Raw genomic sequence first — 22,163 nt, forward strand, 5'->3', positions numbered from 1 at the left:
GGCGCGCGCGCGCGCGTGTGCGGGAGGGGGCGGGTGGGGAAGGACAGCCGGCGAGATCCGGAGGCGAGGCTCGCGCGCCCGCCCCCGCCCTGGCCCCCAGCTCCCACCCGGTCCGCCCGGCTCAGCCATGATCAAGGCGATCCTCATCTTTAACAACCACGGGAAGCCGCGGCTCTCCAAGTTCTACCAGCCCTACGTGAGTGCCCGCCGCCGCCGATCCGGGCGAGGGGGGAGTCGTTGGCGGCCGGCAGCGCCCTCCGGGCGACCCCCTCAGGCGCGTCGCGGCCCTTCTGGCGCCCCGGCCGCCGCGCGCTCCTGGCTGTCAGCCTCCGGGTGGGTGTGCCGGGTGCCCACCTCCCGCCGCGCTCCCTTCCTCCGACGTGGCTTTTCTCAGGCGGCTCCTCCGCTTGTCTGTGGGCTGGGTGGCTTCCCGGCTGTGCGGGCGAGGCCCTGGAGACTTCCCGGTGCGGGGCCGAAGCGGGTCCGGCGGCTGCAGCCCACCTGAGCGCGCGGGGTTTGCAGCCCACCTGGGTTTGCAGCCCGCTCCTGTTAGCAGCCGAGGGAGACTGTTAGAGCCGGTTGGTCTGGCAGCCCCACCTCCCCGACTCCCAGCCTTTCCTGCCTGACTTCTTCCTCTTCTCCTGTGTGGACAGATGGGCTAGTGGTTTGTTTTTTTTTTCGCTGTAATCCTCTTGTCGCGCAGGAACTTTGGCTTCCTGCGTTTGGAGAGACCTGCACGCTCTGTAGTCTCTCCCGTAGGTTACCATACGTGATCGAGTGCTCAGTGTGACTTTCCGGTGTCTCCTTTTTAACGACAAAGATAAGTGAGGACCTAACGTTTCTCTGTGGCTTTTCCCCTAGCGGCTGTATTTTATTTACTCCTGCATTAACTGGCGAGGATTGTTTGATCAAGTAGAACGGTGATGCTATACCTGAAAGTGACCATTTCAGCGACTGGTTTGTCATTTTTCTACGTAAGGGAGTTTGCCCTAATTTATAGTTTTTCTTCTGCTTACAGAGAATAGTAATATTTGTTCAACTCTTTCAGAAGTGTAAATATTGTGGGAAAACGCAGGTTTTACGGTAGTAATTTACAAGTAATTTATCACTGTTTGATGGAGGGTTACAGACCAGTGTGCCTATCTGAGGGCAAAATTTACCACTGTGGAAACACAAAATTAGGCTCTCAGTGATAGGATTAATGTGGACATATGACTCTTGTTTATTGTTGCATTATTTATTGTTGTATATAACTTTGTATTGGACATTTTGCTTAGAGCCAGAAAATGAACTTTCAATTAAATATTAAAACTGTGCCACGGCTAACACTTTTATGCAGATAAATCCCAGATGGAAGTCATTCCTGCCTTTAAAAATTAAATGTGACAATTTCACTTTGCCTGAAATGATAATGCAGTCTTTGTGGAGGTGTTAGTTGAAGTGAGAAATCTTGAGCTCATTTCTCATATCCGTAAGTGATTTTGCTTTTGCTGGCGATAAGTAGAAAAGAATATTTTCTACTACTCCTGTTTCATTTTAGTGTAGTATAATTTCCATCCTAATACGTTTAAGAATTCTACATCATTCTTTAATCCAGGATAAAATTCTAGTTGATTTTTCTGAATGGAAAAAATCCCCTTGATTTTACATTGTTACCCATTTGCCTTAAATACATTGTTGTGCTAGCCTTTCCTGAAGGTATCTTTCTTTGAGCCATTTTGTTCTGCCATCCATTTGCAGTGTAGAAACAGTATGTTCCAGTTGTGAAACAGAATTTTAACATGTGTTTCTCCATATCTCCACTTAATAATTAAGCGCTATTCAAAGTAGAAGGTTTTGTGGCTAATCCATAGCATCAGTGTAACTACTCCTGTAGTGTAGACTTTAACTATGTGCAGAAAAATGTGTCGAATTTGAAATGCAGAAATACCTCTTTTCTCTTGTCCAATGCTGGCAACAGAAATATCTTTAACCTTTACTCAGGAGGTAGCAGTAAGGTTAACGTGGAACAGTGGCAGCTCTGGTGTCATTTTGTTGTTCAGTCGTGAAGAAATGTCTGACTCTTTGCGACCCTGTGAACTGCAGCACTCCAGGTTTTCCTGTCCTTTACTATCTCGCGGAATTTGCTCAAACTCATGTCCATTGCTAAATGACTGGTGTGGCTGGGAGTAGGTTGCTAAGAGATGTAAAAGAAGAATCTAGTGGTCACTGAACATGAGGAAGTGGGGGATGCCAGGAAATGTTACTACTCTTTCATAACTCGAGTTTTGCCAGCTTTTTATTTATTTTTGTCATTCAGGAATAATTTGAGATTATTTGTGTATTTGCTTGCCATTTGACAGCAGAAATCCTTTTCATTCAATCAGTTCATTTATTCAGTTTTTATTCCATCAGTCAGTTTGTCAACAAATACTGATTTCATGCCTACCGTGTGCAGGCAGTGTTTTAAAATTTGGAGGTGAACAAACAGATAACTTATGCTTTTTCAGCTGGGACATAGACAAAGCTAATAAGTAGAATATATACCATGCCAGATAGTAATAGGTGCTGTGGGAAAAATAAAGCAGGGAAGGGTGATAGGGAATGCAAAGGTGGCACTTTAAAATAGAATAGTCAGATAAGTTTCTGCTGAGATGGTGATACTTGAGCAAAGACTTGGAAGAGGTGAGAAAGGCAGCGTTGCAATTATCTGGGGGAAATTCTTTCCAGGCAAAGGGAGAAGTAGGTGCAAAGGTCCTAAGGAGGGAATGGAAGAACGTGTCCTGTTGGAAGAACACCAGGACTAGCATGGCAAGAACAGACTGTCTGCAGAAGGAGGAAGCAAGGCCTGTGTGTGGGGGCAGCAGAGTTTATTCTATTCTCACTGCCTGCGGTGTCCTTCCCTACCATTGCCAGATGCCCAGGTTCCAGGTGTACCTCATCACTTAAGCATCCGTTGAAGCCTTTTTGTCTTGCTTAAAGATTCCTCTTGGTTCTTAGGATTTTGTTTTTATTTTATGATGGTATACTATTCTGTTTCAGATTGCATAATTCCTTGGTGCATCCTATACATTCCTTAATGGAAGGTATCAGGTTTTAAACAGATTTGGCAACCCACTCCAGTGTTCTTGCCTGGAGAATCCCAAGGACGGGGGAGCCTGGTAGACTGACGTCTATGCGGTCGCACAGAGTCGGACACGACTGAAGTGACTTAGCCGCAGTAGCAGTGTTACCCTCTGCAATCAACATTAAGCCTTAAATATAAAGAACTCTGTATTTCTTATTCCTTCCAACTCTAAAATTTAGTCTTTTTATTAACTGAAAGTTTTAAGAATCCATGTCTTTAGGACGGAAGTAATGAGGAAACAGCTGTTACTGCAGCTGTTTTGGTTTTTAGTTGAAAGAGGCTTTAAGAAGTACATATCCAATAACATTGACAGTTTTGAGCTTAATTTATTGAGGGATATCTAGGGATGTGGTTTGGGTATCATTCCTGTACTCTGATAGGATGCTGAGCTTTGAGTCCAGCAATAATGATTTGACACTGAAGAGTTTGAAAACTGTTTAACCATGCCAACCAGTTTCCCTTACTGCATTGAATTTCTATTTCTCATTTATTCTCCCTTATGATACAACAGTTTGTATTTACCCTTTAATAGTACAGATTTCCAGTTCTTGCTGTAATAAATATTTAGATTTGATGGTGCCTCCAACCTGCTGTTCAATGTATGGGACATATAAAGTCACCCTCGGTTTTCTAAACTGATGTTTTTGGTTCATTCTGCTAGAATCAGACATGTAAGATTTAAAAAGTGGACTCAGAATTCATTCACTTTTGTTTTTCCCTCCTGTATTCTTGAACTGGGCTTCCCAGATGTCGCTAGTGATAAAAGAACCTACCTGCCAATGAAGGAGACGTAAGAGATGCGGCTTCTCTCCCTGGGTCAGGAACATCCCCTGGAGGAGGGCATGGCAACCCACTCCAGTATTTTTGCCTAGAGAATTCCATGGACAGAGGAACCTGGCAGGCTACAGTCCATAGGGTTGCAAAGAGTCAGACACGACTGAAGCAACTTAGCACGCAAGCACATCCTTGAACTTGACTGCAGAAATTCAAATGTTTTTCTTGCTCTACTTCTTTAATTGACATTTAGCCACAGCGACTTGGCAACAGTAAACTTTAGTGTTTTAATATTTGCCTGGCAATATTTGTATATTACTGTAAATCACTAAAGAGATTTATATTTCATAAGCCATATATATATTTTATATAGCCATCAAGCAAGGAAAAAAACCCTTGGGTTATGATTCTCATGTTATTAATGCACCATGGCATATCCTTTGGTGAATATCTGTAATAAAATAAAAGTGTTTTCCTTTTATATGAATTATTGTAATTGTGTCTACAGATTTAAGCAATTGTGTATTTATAAGGGTGTACACAAAGTACAAACAGGAAAGTTTTCAAACTATTACATACATGAGTTGTCTCAACATTCTTATAAACTATATCTGATTATTAAGTTGTTTTTCAACTAAATGAAAGCCCTAGATAGAATGCTTATATTGTTCTTTCCTTTTTTTGAATTTGTTTACATAAAAAATATAAAGTATAAGTATATATAACTATTTTTCTTTCAAAAATTTCTTTGAGAAAGATGCATTGGTGTTGACTGATGTCTTTTTTTGCAGCTATTAAGACATTGTGGCAAGTGGGATAGTTAAACTTATTTTTATGATTGTATGTCAACAATTCTAAGTTTAAATTTAGGTATTATCACATATTAACACATAGTATTTGACTGTTTTGTTAACAAGATAATTCAAAATTATTTTATTTCCTTCCACATGAGTTAGGACACTTTTGGCTATACAAATTGAGTTTTATGTAACCTGACTCCAATTTGCTTTAAAAGGAACTTTGTTAGGATACAGAATAGGAAATGCAGACTAATAGACAAACTCCAAAATTATTTGATTCAGCAAATCAGTGACTTCACTATAAATCCAGTTTCTTTCTCTTTCTCTGCCCTGCACTTTACAAAGTTGATATCCAAAGGTTGATTTCCTCCTTGAAATCAGTTTTAATTAATAAAATCAACAAGGAGAGAGAGATCTGTTCCTATAATCCTAGACTATATCTTTCCCTTCAGTCTGGGTGGTTCTACCCAGTCTGGTTAGAGTAACTGGGATCCACCCTTACAGCTCAGGCTTCCCTTGTGGTTCAGCTGGTAAAGAAGCCGCCTGCAATGCAGGAGACCTGGGTTCAATCCCTGGGTTGGGAAGATCCCCTGGAGAAGAGAAAGACTACCCACTCCAGTATTCTGGCCTGGAGAATTCTATGAAGTGTATAGTCCATGTGGTCACAAAGAGTCAGACACGACTGAGCGACTTTCACACTTTCACTTACAGCTGAGGATGAGGGTGGAAATATGAAGAAAATTGGTATTCTGTTGGAAAAATGGAAGAGAGGAGTGGATGTGGGTAGGCAAAAAAGTATCCACTATTCTCTCTTCATTAGTTCGGTTCAGTTCAGTTCAGTTGCTCAGTCGTGTCCGACTCTTTGCAACTCCATGAGTCGCAGCATGCCAGGCCTCCCTGTCCATCACCAGCTCCCGGAGTTCACCCAGACTCACGTCCATCGAGTCAGTGATGCCATCCAGCCATCTCATCCTCTGTCGTCCCCTTCTCCTCCTGCTCCCAATCCCTCCCAGCATCAGAGTCTTTTCCAATGAGTCAACTCTTTGCATGAGGCGCCAAAGTACTGGAGTTTCAGGTTTAGCATCATTCCTTCCAAAGAAATCCCAGGGCTGATCTCCTTCAGAATGGACTGGTTGGATCTCCTTGCAGTCCAAGGGACTCTTCAAGAGTCTTCTCCAACACCACAGTTCAAAGGCATCAATTCTTGGCACTCAGCCTTCTTCACAGTCCAACTCTCACATCCATACATGACCACTGGAAAAACCATAGCCTTGACTAGACGGACCTTTGTTTCCCCATCTATTTCCCATGAAGTGATGGGACCAGATGCCATGATCTTCATTTTCTGAATGTTGAGCTTTAAGCCAACTTTTTCACTGTCCACTTTCACTTTCATCAAGAGGTTTTTTAGTTCCTCTTCACTTTTCTGCCATAAGGGTGGTGTCATCTGTATCTCTGAGGTTATTGATACTTCTCCCAGCAATCTTGATTCCATCTTGTGCTTCTTCCAGCCCAGTGTTTCTCATGATGTACTCTGCATATAAGTTAAATAAGCAGGGTGACAATATACAGCCTTGACGTACTCCTTTTCCTATTTGGAACCAGTCTGTTGTTCCATGTCCAGTTCTAACTGTTGCTTCCTGACCTGCATACAGATTTCTCTAAAGGCAGGTCAGGTGGTCTGGTATTCCCATCTCTTTCAGAATTTTCCACAGTTTATTGTGTCCACACAGTCAAAGGCTTTGGCATAGTCAATAAAGCAGAAATAGATGTTTTTCTGGAACTCTCTTTTTCGATGATCCAGCAGATGTTGGAAATTTGATCTCTGGTTCCTCTGCCTTTTCTAAAAGCAGCTTGAACATCAGGAAGTTCACGGTTCACATATTGCTGAAGCCTGGCTGGGAGAATTTTGAGCATTACTTTACTAGTGTGAGATGAGTGCAATTGTGCGGTAGTTTGAGCATTCTTTGGCATTGCCTTTCTTTGGGATTGGAATGAAAACTGACCTTTTCCAGTCCTGTGGCCACTGCTGAGTTTTCCACATTTGCTGGCATATTGAGTGCAGCACTTTCACAGCATCATCTTTCAGGATTTGAAAGAGCTCAACTGGAATTCCATCACCTCCACTAGCTTTGTTCGTAGTGATACTTTCTAAGGCCCACTTGACTTCACATTCCAGGATGTCTGGCTCTAGGTCAGTGATCACACCATCGTGATTATCTGGGTCAGGAAGATCTTTTTTGTACAATTCTTCTGTGTATTCTTGCCATCTCTTCTTAATATCTTCTGCTTCTGTTAGGTCCATACCACTTCTGTTCTTTATTGAGCCCATCTTTGCATGAAATGTTCCCTTGGTATCTCTAATTTTCTTGAAGAGATCTCTAGTCTTTCCCATTCTGTTGTTTTCCTCTATTTCTTTGCATTGATCGCTGAGGAAGGCTTTCTTATCTATTCTTGCTATTCTTTGGAACTCTGCATTCAAACGCTTATATCTTTCCTTTTCTCCTTTGCTTTTCACTTCTTTTTACAGCTATTTGTAAGCCCTCCCCAGACAGCCATTTTGCTTTTTTGCATTTCTTTTCCATGGGGATGGTCTTGATCCCTGTCTCCCGTACAATGTCACGAACCTCATTCCATAGTTCATCAGGCACTGTATCTATCAGATCTAGGCCCTTAAATCTATTTCTCACTTCCACTGTATAATCATAAGGGCTCATGTTATTTCTTTTGAATAGATATTTTCTTCTTCTCTGTAATTTTATTTTATTTTTTTTTAAAGATTTATTTTATTTTCTGGTTGGAGGGTCTTCATTGCCAAAGACAGGCTTTCCCTAGTTGTGGCAAGCGGAGCTTCCCTTTGCTGTGGTGTGCTGGCTTCTCGTTGCATGGCGTCTTCTGTTGAGGAGCACAGGCTCGAGGCACAGGGGCTTCAGTAGCTGCAGGAGTGGGCTCAGCAGTTGCGGCTCCCGGGCTCTAGAGCCCTGGCCCAGTCATTGTGGCACGTGGGCTTAGTTGCTGTGCAGCATGTGGGAGCTCCTGGACTAGGGGTCAAACCCGTGTCCCTTGCATTGCAAAGCAGATTCGTAACCACTGGACCTCCAGGGAAGCCCCCTTCTCAGTAATTTTAGATTGTTTCTGAGGATGTTACTGTCAAGACTAGTTCTTGGTACTATGTGGTTCTGAACACGTGACACAAAAAATCATACTTAGTACTTAGTTCAAGGTATTCCTTATACCAGTGGAATATTGAAAAATTCAAATCCGAATATAATCACAATTTTCGTAGGTAGTATGCTTAAAGACTTGCTTTTTAAAAAATTAAGATTAATAAACCTGTTGCCAATTGTGTTGAAAGGAAGAAATAAAATGTTCACCATCACAGTGATTTTTGGTTTGGGGGAAAAATTATAGTCCACTCCTCTGCCTTTCAGAACAGAAAAAGGCCTTGTATCAGGTGGCAGTATTATATTTCTTTGGTTAAGCTGATTGCTAAATTATTTATTGTTTTAATTTTTAAGTAAATTTATTGTGATTACATGAAAAATATGTAAGTATTACGATCACTAAGGTCATCCTTGATTTCACCACCCATAGATAACTGTTGCTATTTAATGTACTTCTTCTCTATGTCTTCTTAAATTTTTTCTCTAGAATATCCCAATGAAGAGTATATCCCTTTTAGACACTAATAACACAAAGAATGTGTTGAAGCTGTCATTGGATTTATGGAACACTTGTGGCTTTAAGATAACCAAATATTTTAATGTCTGGCTGTTAATGTCGTGTCACTAAGTCATGTCCACCTCTTTGCAATCCCATGGACTGCAGCACACCAGGCTTCCTTGTCCTTCGCTATCTCCCAGTGTTTGGTCAGATTCATGTTCATTGAGTTGGTGATCCTATCCAACCATCTCATGTCTAGCTGTTTGATTATTAAATATTTAAAAATGCATAATGTATGTTAATTGTATTTTAATAACTTGCATGTATTTTTTCCTCCATATATATCTTCCTCCCTCCCCCCATAGAATTGAACTTACGTGAATAACCTGAGTGTATCAGGGCCCTTCCCTTTTTTTGATTCTGAAAGGAAATCTTTGCTAATTTTTGTGATAAAGTCAAGGGATTCCTTCTTTAGCACTTGAAATTGTCTTTGTACTTTTGGGTTACTGATTTTTTCACTGCTGCTGCTAAGCCAAGGCAATTCTGGCCCTGTCAGCCTTCCTCTCACCAACTCATCTGAACTGCAATACAGATTTTCAGCTTTCTTTGCTAAAGGGTCAGGAAACTCTCAAGCTGTGTAAGAGGAGTAAAGGCCAACATTCTAGCTATCAGGTGTTAAATTCTTAAGACTCCAAGGGGAGACACTTCCAGGCTTAGTCCTTTGAAAGTAAGAGTGTCCTTTTGGGATACTATCTGACCTGCCCATTGCACTCTCCTTTCTCTTCTCCCCTGCCCATATTCCTTCAACACATGTTTATTTGTTGTTTTGTATGCCCCTGTTCTAAGCTCTGGTAATATTGTAATGAGTAAGACTGACAGCCTCCCTGCCCTATGGGTTTATTAATACTTTCCAGTGACGACAAATAAACGATAAATGAATTATGTCAAACTGTGTGATTAGTCTGTGAAAAAAAAATGAAGCCATGTAGGGGGATAAAGAATGATGGGGAGAAGCTATCTTAAATAAAATCATCAAGGAAAGACTCTTTACAAACCTGATGTTAGAGAAGATGAACTGTATGAGATGAGGGAGTGTTTGAGAAAAACTCAGGAAAGAACGTTTCAGGCAGAAAGAGGTGTAGGATCCCTCAGACGGGTCCACAGTTGGTGTGGAGGAATAGCGAGAAGGCAAGCGGAGTGATCGCAGGGAAGAGTGACCGGAGATGAAGTGAGAGAGAGAGAGAGGGACTCATGCCTGTGTCAAACCGCGCCTTCTCTTCTTCGAGTCTTTCAGTCAGATGACATCATCCCTGTCGTGCTCTCCACAGGAAGAGGCGTTTCTCCTTGAATCCCACTTGTATTTTGCATGGTTGAACACTGCCTCTCGCCTCTGCAGGAGAGGTAGTGATGCTCCCCTCTGCTCAATTATTTTCTTCTCTACCTGGTTTGGAGAGGTAGGAGAGCTCGCCCAGCAAATGAAGGTAAAAGTGAGCGCTCAATTCTGTGCAGCCTCTATATTAATGAGACCAGTGATCAAGCTGGTTTCATTTCCTAAGTAACCTGTGAAGTAACACAGCTCAAGAAGAAAAGTATTTATCTTTCTCAGACATCTCACAGCCTTAATTATAGATGAGCAAAATCTCTGTGATGCCTACTAGACCAGCTCTGTTATCGTGCCAGGAAGCATTTCCATCTTTTCTGCTTTGCTTGGAGCCTCCCAATGCAGGAATCCATGGCTGTCAGTCGCTGTTCTCTTTGTTAGCCAGGAGCAAAGGGCTCTTGATCGGTGTCAGACCCACTGTTTTGTTTTGATGACTGTGTGCTCGCCAGTTAAGTGGGAAAGACTGCGAGTTCATCCCACCGCACATGTACTCTGCCATTACCTGTCACTGGTAATTCTTAGTGTGATTGTTCTAAAATGATTTTTATGGTGATAAAACATTTGTAACAGATTTACCATTTTAAGTATATAGCTCTGTGGCATTAAGTGTTGTGTAACCATCACTACCATCCGTCTGCAGAACTTCTTCATCTTCCCCACTTGAAACTTCGTACACTGTTAAACACTTAACCCCCCATTGTCCCCTTCCCTCTGGAAAGCCACTGGCGACCACCATTCTACTTTCTGTCTCAATGAATTTGGTTAAAAATCTCATGAAAGAGAAATCTCGAAATGTTTGTCCTTTCATGACTGGCCTCTTTCACTTGGCAGGCATGTGGTATGCATGCGTGCTAGGTCGCTTCAGTCATGTCTGACTCTTTGCGACCCCATGGACTGTAGCCTGCCAGGCTCCTTTGTCCATGGGATGCTCCAGGCAAGAATACTGGAGTTGGTTGCCATGACCTCCTCCATGGGATCTTCCTGACCCAGGGATTGAACCTGTGTTTCTTATTTTTCCTGCATTGGTAGATGGGCTCTTTACCACTAGTGCCACCTGGGAAGCCCTTCACTTGGCATGGTGTCTTCAAAGATTTAACAGTGTTATTGCATGTGTCAACTTTTCCTTCTTTTTCAAGGCTGAATAATATGTATATATGCACGTGCCATGCATTATTTGTCCATTTGTCTATTAATGGATGCTTGGGTTCCACTTTTTGACTATTGTGAATAACGCTGCTGTGAACCTGGGTGTTAGGTTACACTTCCCTGTTAACTAGTGATGTTGAGCGTCGTTTCGTGTGTTTACTGATCGTTTGTATATCTTCTTTGGAGAAATATCTAAGTACTTTGCCCATTTTATAATCAGGCTATTTGGTTTCTTTGTTGTTGAGTTGCTTCTTATCAGATACATGATTTGCAGATATTTTCTCCCAATCAGTGAGTTGCTTATTCACCCAAGGAGTGGTATCCCTTTTCAAAGGATAGTGTCTTTTGATGCACAAAATTTTTGCTTTTGGTAAGGTCCATCTTTTTTTTTTTCTCCTGTGCTTTTGGTATCATATCCAGAAAATGATTTTTTAATGACTATATAATAGTTTATTGAATCATATATCATAATTAATTTAACCAGTCTTCTGCTGTGGACTTTTATTTTGAATAAGGTTTTTTTATTTTTTATTTATTTTTTTTTTCATGCTTTGTAATCAGTATATTAAAGAGACATTCATACATTTCAAGAATTGCTTAAATTCTGATACCAGATTTAAGCTTGTGAACATATGACTTTAAACATACAATTAAAGCTATTCATTATAATCTGCTATACTACCAACATTAAATTACAGTTACTCTGGAGCATAAGTTAAATGGTTTAAAGTAAGCCTATAACATACCTACAAAAACACCTTCCTATCTCATACATGCAAATTACTTCTCCATGTAAAGGTCTCATCACTCTAACCTCTAAGTTTCCCTGCTCCAGAAGTCACTACTCTAAGGCTTACTGTGGTCCAAAGGTGGGGGGGCGGGGGGCAAAAAAAGTAACCAGGACCAATAGCTATGTTAATAGAAGATGGCACAGCAAAAGAAGGGAATGCAATTCTACAAGTGCAAGCCCTCAATAAGCAGCATATTATGATAAACCCCTTCTTTACAAAGGTATCATTTCTATCACTGATACCACAGGCTAAATTAAATTATACAGCATGCCATCTTCAAGTACAGTTGAGGCAATAGAATAAATGCAGAAGCATCACAATGAATCCCACTTACTACATACAGACCAACACTTCTCTACATTAATTTCTTTGTCTGACTGCCAGTTAAACACAGTTTTAATTTCATAGCTTAACAATTAAGGGTCATACACTGAAGTCAATACATATACCTGGCATTTCAATCTAAGCTATTCCATGTACATAGCTGAAATCAATTACAAAGTATGGCCTAACAAATGCTAGGGGAAATTTTTTAAAGTCATTTTTACAAGTACTAAACTTACCTTGCACACTGAAGTCATCATACATACAGGGCAAAGTCAGAGCTTTTATATTTGAGTTTATTCTTCATTTAACTTTTAAACACTACTATAGTTGAATATTAAAACAAAAGCAAGTAGTGAGCATATGATTATAGTCCTTCACTCAATCACTACTGCAAATAAAACACCAGCAGTGAGTGTTATTCACAGGCCCTACTAAGAGGTCTGACACTGAACACCACCCCGAGGATGATGTTCATCATCCTCGTATGCTTCTCCATTGTAATGGCGCCGTCTTTCCTGATTTGGATCAAAGTCCACTAATTCTACCTGGTCCATTTCATCAGTCTCTTCTACTTCCTTCCTCTCAGGCAGAAGTTTTTCCAGCAAAGAGAGTTTATCAGGAGAGAGAAAGCCATTCTCAGGAAAGTTTACCTTAAATTCAATGATTAGGCGACCCTTTTCGTATGGCCTACGTTAAATTGGCATGCCTTCATTTAGCACACACTTGATATCTCCATGCTTGACAATTTGACCTGGATGAGAAGTGATGACTATGGTTCGGTTGTCAAGAGTAGATATTGGCTTTTGGAAGCCACACAACACCTCAACCAGCTGTATGTCCATACACATGAAAAGGTCTTCTCGTCGAGTCAAAACAGCATGGTCCTTCTGATCTAAAACAATGATAATATCTCCTGGCTCCAGTCCTGGTTCTTGGTCTCCTTCACCATGGAATGTTATCTTCTGGCCATCTTTCATGCCTTTGTCAATATGAACTTCTAGAATTTTCTTTTCTCGAACTATCTTCCTTCCATTGCAGCTTTTACATCTATCTTTAGGACTGATCCGCTCCCCATGGCCCTGGCACTCCATGCAGACAGACTGAATTTGCTGAACCATTCCAGGTCCTATCTGATGAATTCTTATTTGCATTCCAGTACCTCGGCAATTGGGACAGCATTCTACTGCTCCTTTTTTACCACCTCGGCCTTCACATTTGTCACAAATCACATTCTTTTGCAGAGCTAGTTTTCTTGTTGCACCATTATATAAATCTTCTAAAGTTACTGTAAGTTGATGGACAACGTTTTTACCTCTCCTCTCTCTCTGCATCCTGCCTCCTCCTCCGAAAAACATATCAAAGATGTCCATGGGGGAGCCAAAACCACCACCTGCTCCACCTTCTTTAATTGCCTGTTCTCCTCCTTTGTCATATAACTCCCTTTTCTTTGCATCAGAGAGCACTTCGTAAGCTTGAGAAATCTGTTTAAACTTCTCGCCTTCATTTGGATTCTTATCAGGGTGGTACTTCAAGGCCAGTTTCCTGTAAGCCTTTTTCAATTCTTCTTGGGTGGCATTGGGTTTGACCCCCAAAACATCATAGTAAGTGGTTTCTTTCACCATTTTCTACAGCCGGTGAGCAGGCCGATGCCGGTGTGGGGGAGCGGGACGGAGCGCGTTGCTGTGCGCAGCTCGGGCAGCCGCCGCTCCTCCGCCTTTCACCGAGCGTTCTGGAAAGTTCCTGAATAAGGTTTTTTAAAGTGAATATTGGGTAAGAAAATACTTTCAAAACCTGATGCATAATAAAAACTCAGTACTTGTTACCTAAATTAATAATAACTTTCATTGCTACTTTTATTATTACTACTTCTTGTTACTTCCTATCCTTGGTTGGAAAGTTATATAGCTAAGGGACTATAGAACAGTCCAGAGATTGTTCCTGGATGTTCTTTCTATTTCCTCAAAATGAATCGTCTCTTTGTAGACCTTGTTTTGGAGTGAACTTCCTTCTAATTACAAAATGCAAAGTTCTACAAGATTCTTCCAGAGAAGAGAGTTTCATTGGGAGGTGTTTTAAACAGAAAGCTAAAAAACTTGCCCTAGCTTTTTTTTTTTTTTTAATTTTAAAGAATTACCTAACCTTTAAAAAAATCTTTAAGGTATAATTTATAATTCACATACTATAAAATTTACTCATTTAAAGTGTATATATAATTCAGTGATTAAAAAAGTTTTTTTTATTCATGGCTGTATTATGCAACTATCAGCATAATATATATTTAGAACATTTTTATCAAACCAAAGGAAACCTCATACCCATTAACAGTCAATCCCTAATCTCTACTCCCCCAAGCCTTTGGGCAACTATTAATCTATTTTCTGTGTATTTAGATTGGCCTATTCTAGACATCTCATATAAATGAAATCATGAAATATGTAGTCTTTTGTGGCTGACGTCTTTTCACTTAGCATATTTTCAGGATTCACCCATATTGTAGCACGTATCAGTACTGCATTTTTATGGCCAAATAATATTCCATTGTATAGACATACCACATGTGTTTGTCCCTTTATCAGTTGATGGATGATGTTTGAACTGTTTCAACTTTTTGACTACTGTGAATAGTGTTGCTATGAACATTCATGTACAAATTTTTTCTGTGGACATGTATTTTCATATCTTTTGGTTATGTATCTAGGAGTGGAATGACTAGGTCATATGGTAACAATGTTTATTAATTGTTTAAAGAACTGCCAGATTGTTCTCCAGATTGTCTATTCCAATTTAAATACCCATCAGCAATGTATGAAGGTTCCAATTTCTCCATATCTTCATTAACTCTTATTTTATTACATGTCTTTTTGATTCTGGTTAATGTGGTAGATGTCAGATGGTGTCTCGTGATTTTCGTTTATATTTTCCTAATGACAGTGACAGTGAGCATCTTTTCATGTGCTTATTGGCTATTTGTATATCTTTGGGGAAAAGTCTATTCAAATCCTTAATCCCTTTTTAAGTTGGGTTATGTGTCTTTTGGTTATTGAGTTTGTAAGAGTTCTTGATTTACTCTGGATGCAGACACCTTGCAGATACATGAGTTGTGCATCTTTGTTGTTGCTTCTACTTTCCTGACAGTGTCATTTGAGGCACAGAGATTTGTGATTTTTAAAGTCTGTCTTTATTTGGGCACATCAACTCTTTGTTGCAGTACCCAGCCTTTGTTACCCTGTGACATGTGGGAACTTAGTTCCCTGACCAGGGTTCAGACCCACCTTCCCTGCCCTGGAAGGCGGATTCTTCACCAGTGGACCACAAGGGAAGTCGCTGCTGCTGCTGCTGCTGAGTCGCCTCAGTCGTGTCCGACTCTGTGCGGCCCCATAGACGGCAGCCCACTAGGCTCCTCTGTCCCTGGGATTCTCCAGGCAAGAACACTGGAGTGGGTTGCCATTTCCTTCTCCAATGCATGAAAGTGAAAAGTGACAGTGAAGTCGCTCAGTCGTGCCCGACTCTTAGCGACCCCGTGGACTGCAGCCTACCAGGCTCCTCTGACCATGGGATTTTTCCAGGCAAGAGTACTGGAGTGGGGTGCCATTGTCTTCTCTGAGGGAAGTCCCTAAAGGTTTCTTATTTTGATTTTGTCCAATTTATCCTCCCCCTCCCCAGCTACTTTTGCCTGTGTTATTTTGGCATATCTAAGAAAACTTTGTGTAATCCGAGATCATATAGGTTATATTTCCTTTCAGGAGTTTTGTAGTTTTCTTACATTTAGGTCTGTGATCTTTTTTTGAGTTAGCTCTGTGTATGGTGTGGGGTAAGAGGTTAATGTCATTTTTTGCAGGTAGCTATCCAGTTTTCCTCTCACCATTTATGGACAAGACTATTCTTTTCCCATTGAATTGTCTAGGTACCTTACTCCAACTTTCCTCCCCCAATTTTACTTTGATTTTTAGTTCTCAGACCTTTCAGCTTCCACCACAGTTCAGGCTCTCTCTTTAAATATTTCAGACTCAGTCTATCACCTTCTCAGCTGTTTTTTACTTAAATTAAATAATAGGGTTTTTGCCACTGAAAGTGGCAAACTTCTTAGTATGATAGATGTTAATTTTAGAGTGTTGATAATAGTTTTCACATATTGAGTGCTTTCTTGTGCTAAGCATTATTAATACATTTTTATATGTTGTAGGGGGAAACACCATTGAGTTCAAAGAAATTTAATAAACTGTCTGGGCAAGCGCTAGTATAATTTCTGTTGCAGGTGCTGTCTTCTCTCCTTGTTGGTTGGGATTTAGGGGTATGATGACTGCTTGTTCTTTATACACTCAGGCTAAAAGTGAAGCCTACTCACATATACCAAGTTTCCAGGCAGACTTCCAACTTGGGCGAGATCTGGCAAAAAAAAACCCACGTAACTGAATTTTTTTTGTTGAGGGCTTCTCTTTTTCATGTTTTCTAAATGTTGGAGTGCTCTGTGGCTTAGTTTGCGAATTTCTTTTCCCGTTAGGAAAAAGACAGTCTTTCTCTCACTTCTGCACTTTAATGCAAAGTAAACTAATTATTATTCCTCATATATGCTGCTCACTTGGGTCATGCTCTGGTCCTTGCTTTGGCCCAGACTTTTCCTTCTGCCTCCAATATCAAGTAGCATCACATTCCTCCTTCTCTGCATTCCTGAATTCTGTCTGTTCTGTAAGTCCATCCCTAGATATATGTCACTTTTCTTTGAAGATAATCTTGCTGCTGAAAATCATGTGTTCCCCTTGGCTTCTTACAGTATTGAATATAATTTTGTGCTGTTCTTATGTCAGAGGTTATCCCCTTTTATCATAAAGATGTCTATTTCTTTTTTGAACAATAAAAAAGGCAAAATATAGCATATGAAATAAATATGCTAAGTAGATATATTCATTTTATTTCTTGTTTTAAGCTCTTTTGGAAAAGAAACTTTCTGTGTTGGTAATTGTTGATATTCTGACATTCAGTGGAGTAAATGAATGCACTTTAAGAAAAAAATTATTTGTGGGAGGCAGGGAAGTGGATAATGATGTATTTACTGTCTGATTAGGGAAAAGTTTGGGTTTTAAAGTCACCTTTTGTTTGGGATATATGTTTAGAATCAAGGAAGGAACATAGAAAAAGGTAAGGTTTTATTAGTGGGCTACTGGATTTTTAAAATTTAATTTTCAATGTGGATTAAGAAGTATTAAAAATAATAAGCATTGTTTTCTTTATGTAATTCTAGTTGTCTTTAGACCGATGTAATCTAGGAGATGTGACTGACTGAAATGTATGTGTATCTTTTGACTTCTGTTATGAAACTGTAGCATTAGGAAATCTGATCAGCCTGAAGCAAGCTCCAGGCTTCTTTATGAAAGCTGTTAAATTAAATTGATTTTTAAAGAAAGGGAAATTGTCTTTTGTCAGTAGAGACTTGATTTGGTTATTCTTAACTTAGACTTTGGTTGCTTGAATAAAATTTCAGGGCTTCTTTCTAGTATTGATTTTCTCAGTTGAGTATTGCTTGGTATTTTAAGAAAGATGATTCCAAGTAGCAGTCTTGAAGTTTGTATGAGAAATTCTTTTCACTGTTAAAACAGTGAAACGTAATTAAAGTTTAACATATTTAACCTGTTATTTGTTTATAAATAATAATGTAATGCAAAAAGATAACTTTTCTTAAAACTCCTGTACGACCTTTATACTATCATTAGAATTCTAGAGCTATTTAATGGATGATGACAAGGCCTCGAAATGAATATTCTAGAGTAAGTCAATGTTGATCCATGCTTATTATGTGCCAGCTGTTGTTTTTTAGAGCATTATGTGTATTAATTCAATTCTCACAACAACTCTGTGAGTAAATATTATTATTCTTGCTACCAGAGGAAAACTCAGGCAGGTAAAGCAATTTGCTCAAAGTTACACAGTTAATAAAGACCATATTCAGGAATAAACCCAGGTAGTCTGGTTGCAGAATCCATACTCTCTTCCCTCCCTTTTTTATTTTTAGCTTGCTTGTCAAAGTTGTATACATAAGCATAGGTTATAGAATGTAACTGGATTCCCCACTGGCTCAGCAGTAAAGAATCTGCCTGCAGTGCAGGAGATAGGAATATCCTTTGGAGGAGGAAATGGCAACCTATTCCATTATTCTTGCCGGGAAAATCCCATGGAATGAGGACCCTAGCAGGGTCGTAAAGAGTCATAAAGAGTCAGATATGACTAAGTGACTGAACACAAACACACAAAGAGCTATTATATAGTTCTGTAGAATTTATTATGAAAAATAACATGCTCTTATTCCCCGTCCTGTAGGTACATACATTTATCTGATAACTCGGTGTTTATTACATGTCTCTAAATAACATGCTTGTTTCGTTGCCTGTAGGCAATGGGCATTTTTCACTTGTAGGCATGATCTGTTGACTTCTGCTATTGAAAATGATTATTTAGCTCTTTTTCGACCCCTCCCACTCAACATCTGTATCCTTCCAATCCTTTCATAGTTATTTCATAATTTTGGTTAGATCAGTATTTGGTGTTTACATTAGTTTCTTTTGTGAACACCATCCTCATCTGAACCATAAGTCGATTAGTCTTTCCTGACATTCCCTTTTCCTTGAAGATACAGTTGCCTTTTCCTTTGATCTAATCTTTTGTTTGAAAGAAAGTTTACTTACCCCTAATTCATGTCTTTGTCAGTTGTCTCAGTTCTATACATTTTCTCTCAGTTTCTTATTCCTGAAGAAATCTCTCCTGGAGAGATTGATTCAAGATGGCAGAGTAGAAGGACATGCGTTCATCTCTTCGTGTGAGAGACCAGAATCACAACTAGCTGTTGAACAGCTATCCACAGGGGGCCTCTGGAACCCACCAAAAAAAAGAAAGGAAATCTCTCCTGAAGTCCTTTGGACCTGCTTTATGGCAGTCATGTTAGAATCTTTGTTATTGTAGATATTCATTTTTCCTGTTCCTGTGTTGGATCTCCTCTTGCTTGGTTATTTTGGTTTATTACCTTGCCATGGTGGAACATATCTTCCAGTAACTTCTTGAGAAAGAAAGATCATGGGAGATATTAATAAAATTTTTTGAGACTTTGCAAGTCTGAAGAGACTGTAACTTTACATTAACCAGCAATAGATTCCAGCAATAGAATTCTTGCTGGAAATAACCTTTCCTCAGAATTTTGATGGCATTGCTCTATTGCCTTTTAGTTTCCACTATTGTTATCAAAAAGCCTGATGAAATTCAAATTATCTATTCTTTGTGTATAGACCTCTTTTTACTCTCCAGAAAATACATAGACTCCTGTTTGTCTGCAGTTTCTTAAGTTTCACGGACCCTCGCCGTGAATCTGTTTTCATTAGCTGTGCTGGGTTCTTGATGGGCCCTTTAATTCTGGAAATTCTTGTTTTCTGTTCTTGAAAAATTTCTCAGTTCCTTTTTTTGAATCTCTTTTTATTCAGCATTCCTCTAGATTGTTGTTCTACTTCTGTTATTCTTTCTCACCTATTTTTCTGCCCTTTGGTCCAATTTTTTGAATGGTTTTCTCACTTTATTTTCCAGTCTTTCCCCTGATTTTTAAAATTTATCCTCATATTTTTAATTTACATGAACTCTTTCTAAAAAATTTCTGAATGTTATGCTGTTCCTGTTCATAGTTGGATTATTTTTCTTACCTCACTAGTTTTAATGACATATACTTAAATTTTTTCTTCAGTCTACTTGGTTTATTTCCTTTTGGTTGCTTTTCACCCCTAGTTTTGTCCTTAGCTTTTATTTAGAGCTTTCATCAGATGTCCACTGATCTCTGGTCGACTTCTTTGTAAAAGTAGGATACGAAAAGCTAACTGGAGACCCTGACTCCAGGTTGTTGTTGTTCAGTCACTCAGTGTCCGACTCTTTGTAACCCCAGGACTGCAGCACACCACGCTTCCCTGTCCTTCACCATCTCCTGGAGTTTGCTCAAACTCATGTCCATTGAGTCGGTGATGACAGCCAGCCATCTCATCCTCTGTCATCCCCTTCTCCTCCTGCCTTCAGTCTTTCCCAACATCAGGGTCTTTTCCAATGACTTAGCTCTTTGCATCAGGTAGACAAAGTATTGGCGCTTCAGCTTCAGCATCAGTCCTTCCAATGAATATTCAGGATTGATTTCCTTTAAGATTAACTGGTTGGATCTCCTTGCAGTCCAAGGGACTCTCAAGAGTCTTCTCCAACACCATAGTTTGAAGGCATTGGTTCTTTGGCATTGCTTTTTTATTGTTGAGCTCTCACATCCATACATGACTACTGAATCCATAGAGGTTGTCTATATGAGCTTTACTTGAGATGGTCAGGCTAGGCAGTTTCACTAGTGTAACGATAAAACTGCTATAACAGCAATCTCCCCAAGTCTTTGTGCTTAATACAATAAAGATTTATTTTTCACTCCCATTAAGTCTGGTATTAGTGTTCCTGATCAGCTAGAACCTTCTTTGTGGGCATTTATTTGTCATTCTTGAAATGGTGTCAAAGGAACTTCTGCATCTAGTTACCATGGAAGATAGTATAGGAATTTTTATGAGTGAGGTTTGGATGGTATATTTTTAAAAATAAAAAAAATTTTTATTGACATATAGTTGATTTACAGTGTTGTGCCAATTTCTGCTATACAGCAAAGTGACTCAGTAATACACATACATTCTTTTTTAAAAATATCCTTTTCCATTATTGTTTATCACAGGATATTGAGTATAGTTCCCTATGCTATACAGTAGGAGTTTGTTGTTTATCCATCATAACAAACACCCTCTTCCGACAACACAAGAGAAGACTCTACACATGGACATCACCAGATGGTCAACACCGAAATCAGATTGATTATATTCTTTGCAGCCAAAGATGGAGGAGCTCTATACAGTCAACAAAAACAAGACCAGGAGCTGACTGTGGCTCAGATCTTGAACTCCTTATTGCCAAATTCAGACTTAAATTGAAGAAAGTAGGGAAAACCACTAGACCATTCAGGTATGACCTAAATCAAATTCCTTATGATTATACAGTGGAAGTGAGAAATAGATTTAAGGCCCTAGATCTGATAGACAGAGTGCCTGATGAACTATGGATGGAGGTTCGTGATATTGTACAGGAGACAGGGATCAAGACCATCCCCGTGGAAAAGAAATGCAAAATGGCTGTCTGGGGAGGCCTTACAAATAGCTGTGAAAAGAAGAGAAGTGAAAAGCAAAGGAGAAAAGGAAAAATATAAGCATCTGAATGCAGAGTTCCAAAGAATAGCAAGAAGAGATAAGAAAGCCTGCCTCAGCGATCAACAACAGAGTGGGAAAGACTAGAGATCTCTTCAAGAAAATTAGAGATACCAAGGGAACATTTCATGCAAAGATGGGCTCGATAAAGGACAGAAATGGGATGGACCTAACAGAAGCAGAAGATATTAAGAAGAGATGGCAAGAATACACAGAAGAACTATACAAAAAAGATCTTCACGACCCAGATAATCACAATGGTGTGATCACTGACCTAGAGCCAGACATCCTGGAATGTGAAGTCAAGTGGGCCTTAGAAAGCATCACTACGAACAAAGCTAGTGGAGGTGATGGAATTCCAGTTGAGCTCTCTCAAATCCTGAAAGATGATGCTGTGAAAGTGCTGCACTCAATATGCCAGCAAATGTGGAAAACTCAGCAGTGGCCACAGGACTGGAAAAGGTCAGTTTTCATTCCAATCCCAAAGAAAGGCAATGCCAAAGAATGCTCAAACTACCGCACAATTGCACTCATCTCACACTAGTAAAGTAATGCTCAAAATTCTCCCAGCCAGGCTTCAGCAATATGTGAACCGTGAACTTCCTGATGTTCAAGCTGCTTTTAGAAAAGGCAGAGGAACCAGAGATCAAATTTCCAACATCTGCTGGATCATCGAAAAAGCAAGAGAGTTCCAGAAAAACATCTATTTCTGCTTTATGCCAAAGCCTTTGACTGTGTGGATCACAATGAACTGTGGAAAATTCTGAAAGAAATGGGAATACCAGACCACCTATATGCGGGTCAGAATGCAACAGTTGGAACTGGACATGGAACAACAGACTGGTTCCAAATAGGAAAAGGAGTACGTCAAAGCTGTATATTGTCACCCTGCTTATTTAACTTATATGCAGAGTACATCATGAGAAACGC

At 39.9% G+C, this 22,163-nt stretch overlaps 1 protein-coding gene and 1 pseudogene across 2 annotated transcripts in view; one reads left to right on the plus strand and one right to left on the minus strand.

Moving 5' to 3' along the window:
* The first annotated feature begins 3 nt into the window (after positions 1-3).
* AP3S1 (adaptor related protein complex 3 subunit sigma 1) overlaps positions 4-22,163 on the plus strand; it is a 76,759-nt gene continuing 54,599 nt past the window's right edge. Inside the window, exon 1 of one of the 2 annotated variants that reach the window (XM_070377204.1) lies at positions 4-196. In XM_070377204.1, coding sequence (XP_070233305.1) covers positions 128-196 — 69 coding nt within the window. In that variant the 5' untranslated portion in view covers positions 4-127. The remainder of the gene's footprint in view (positions 197-22,163) is intronic. The other variant, XM_070377203.1, reaches the window with a different exon arrangement.
* On the minus strand, positions 12,264-13,723 carry LOC102270109 (dnaJ homolog subfamily A member 1 pseudogene; annotated as a pseudogene).

Source organism: Bos mutus, chromosome 10 (genome assembly GCF_027580195.1).
Source record: "Bos mutus isolate GX-2022 chromosome 10, NWIPB_WYAK_1.1, whole genome shotgun sequence".
Lineage (NCBI taxonomy): Eukaryota > Metazoa > Chordata > Mammalia > Artiodactyla > Bovidae > Bos > Bos mutus.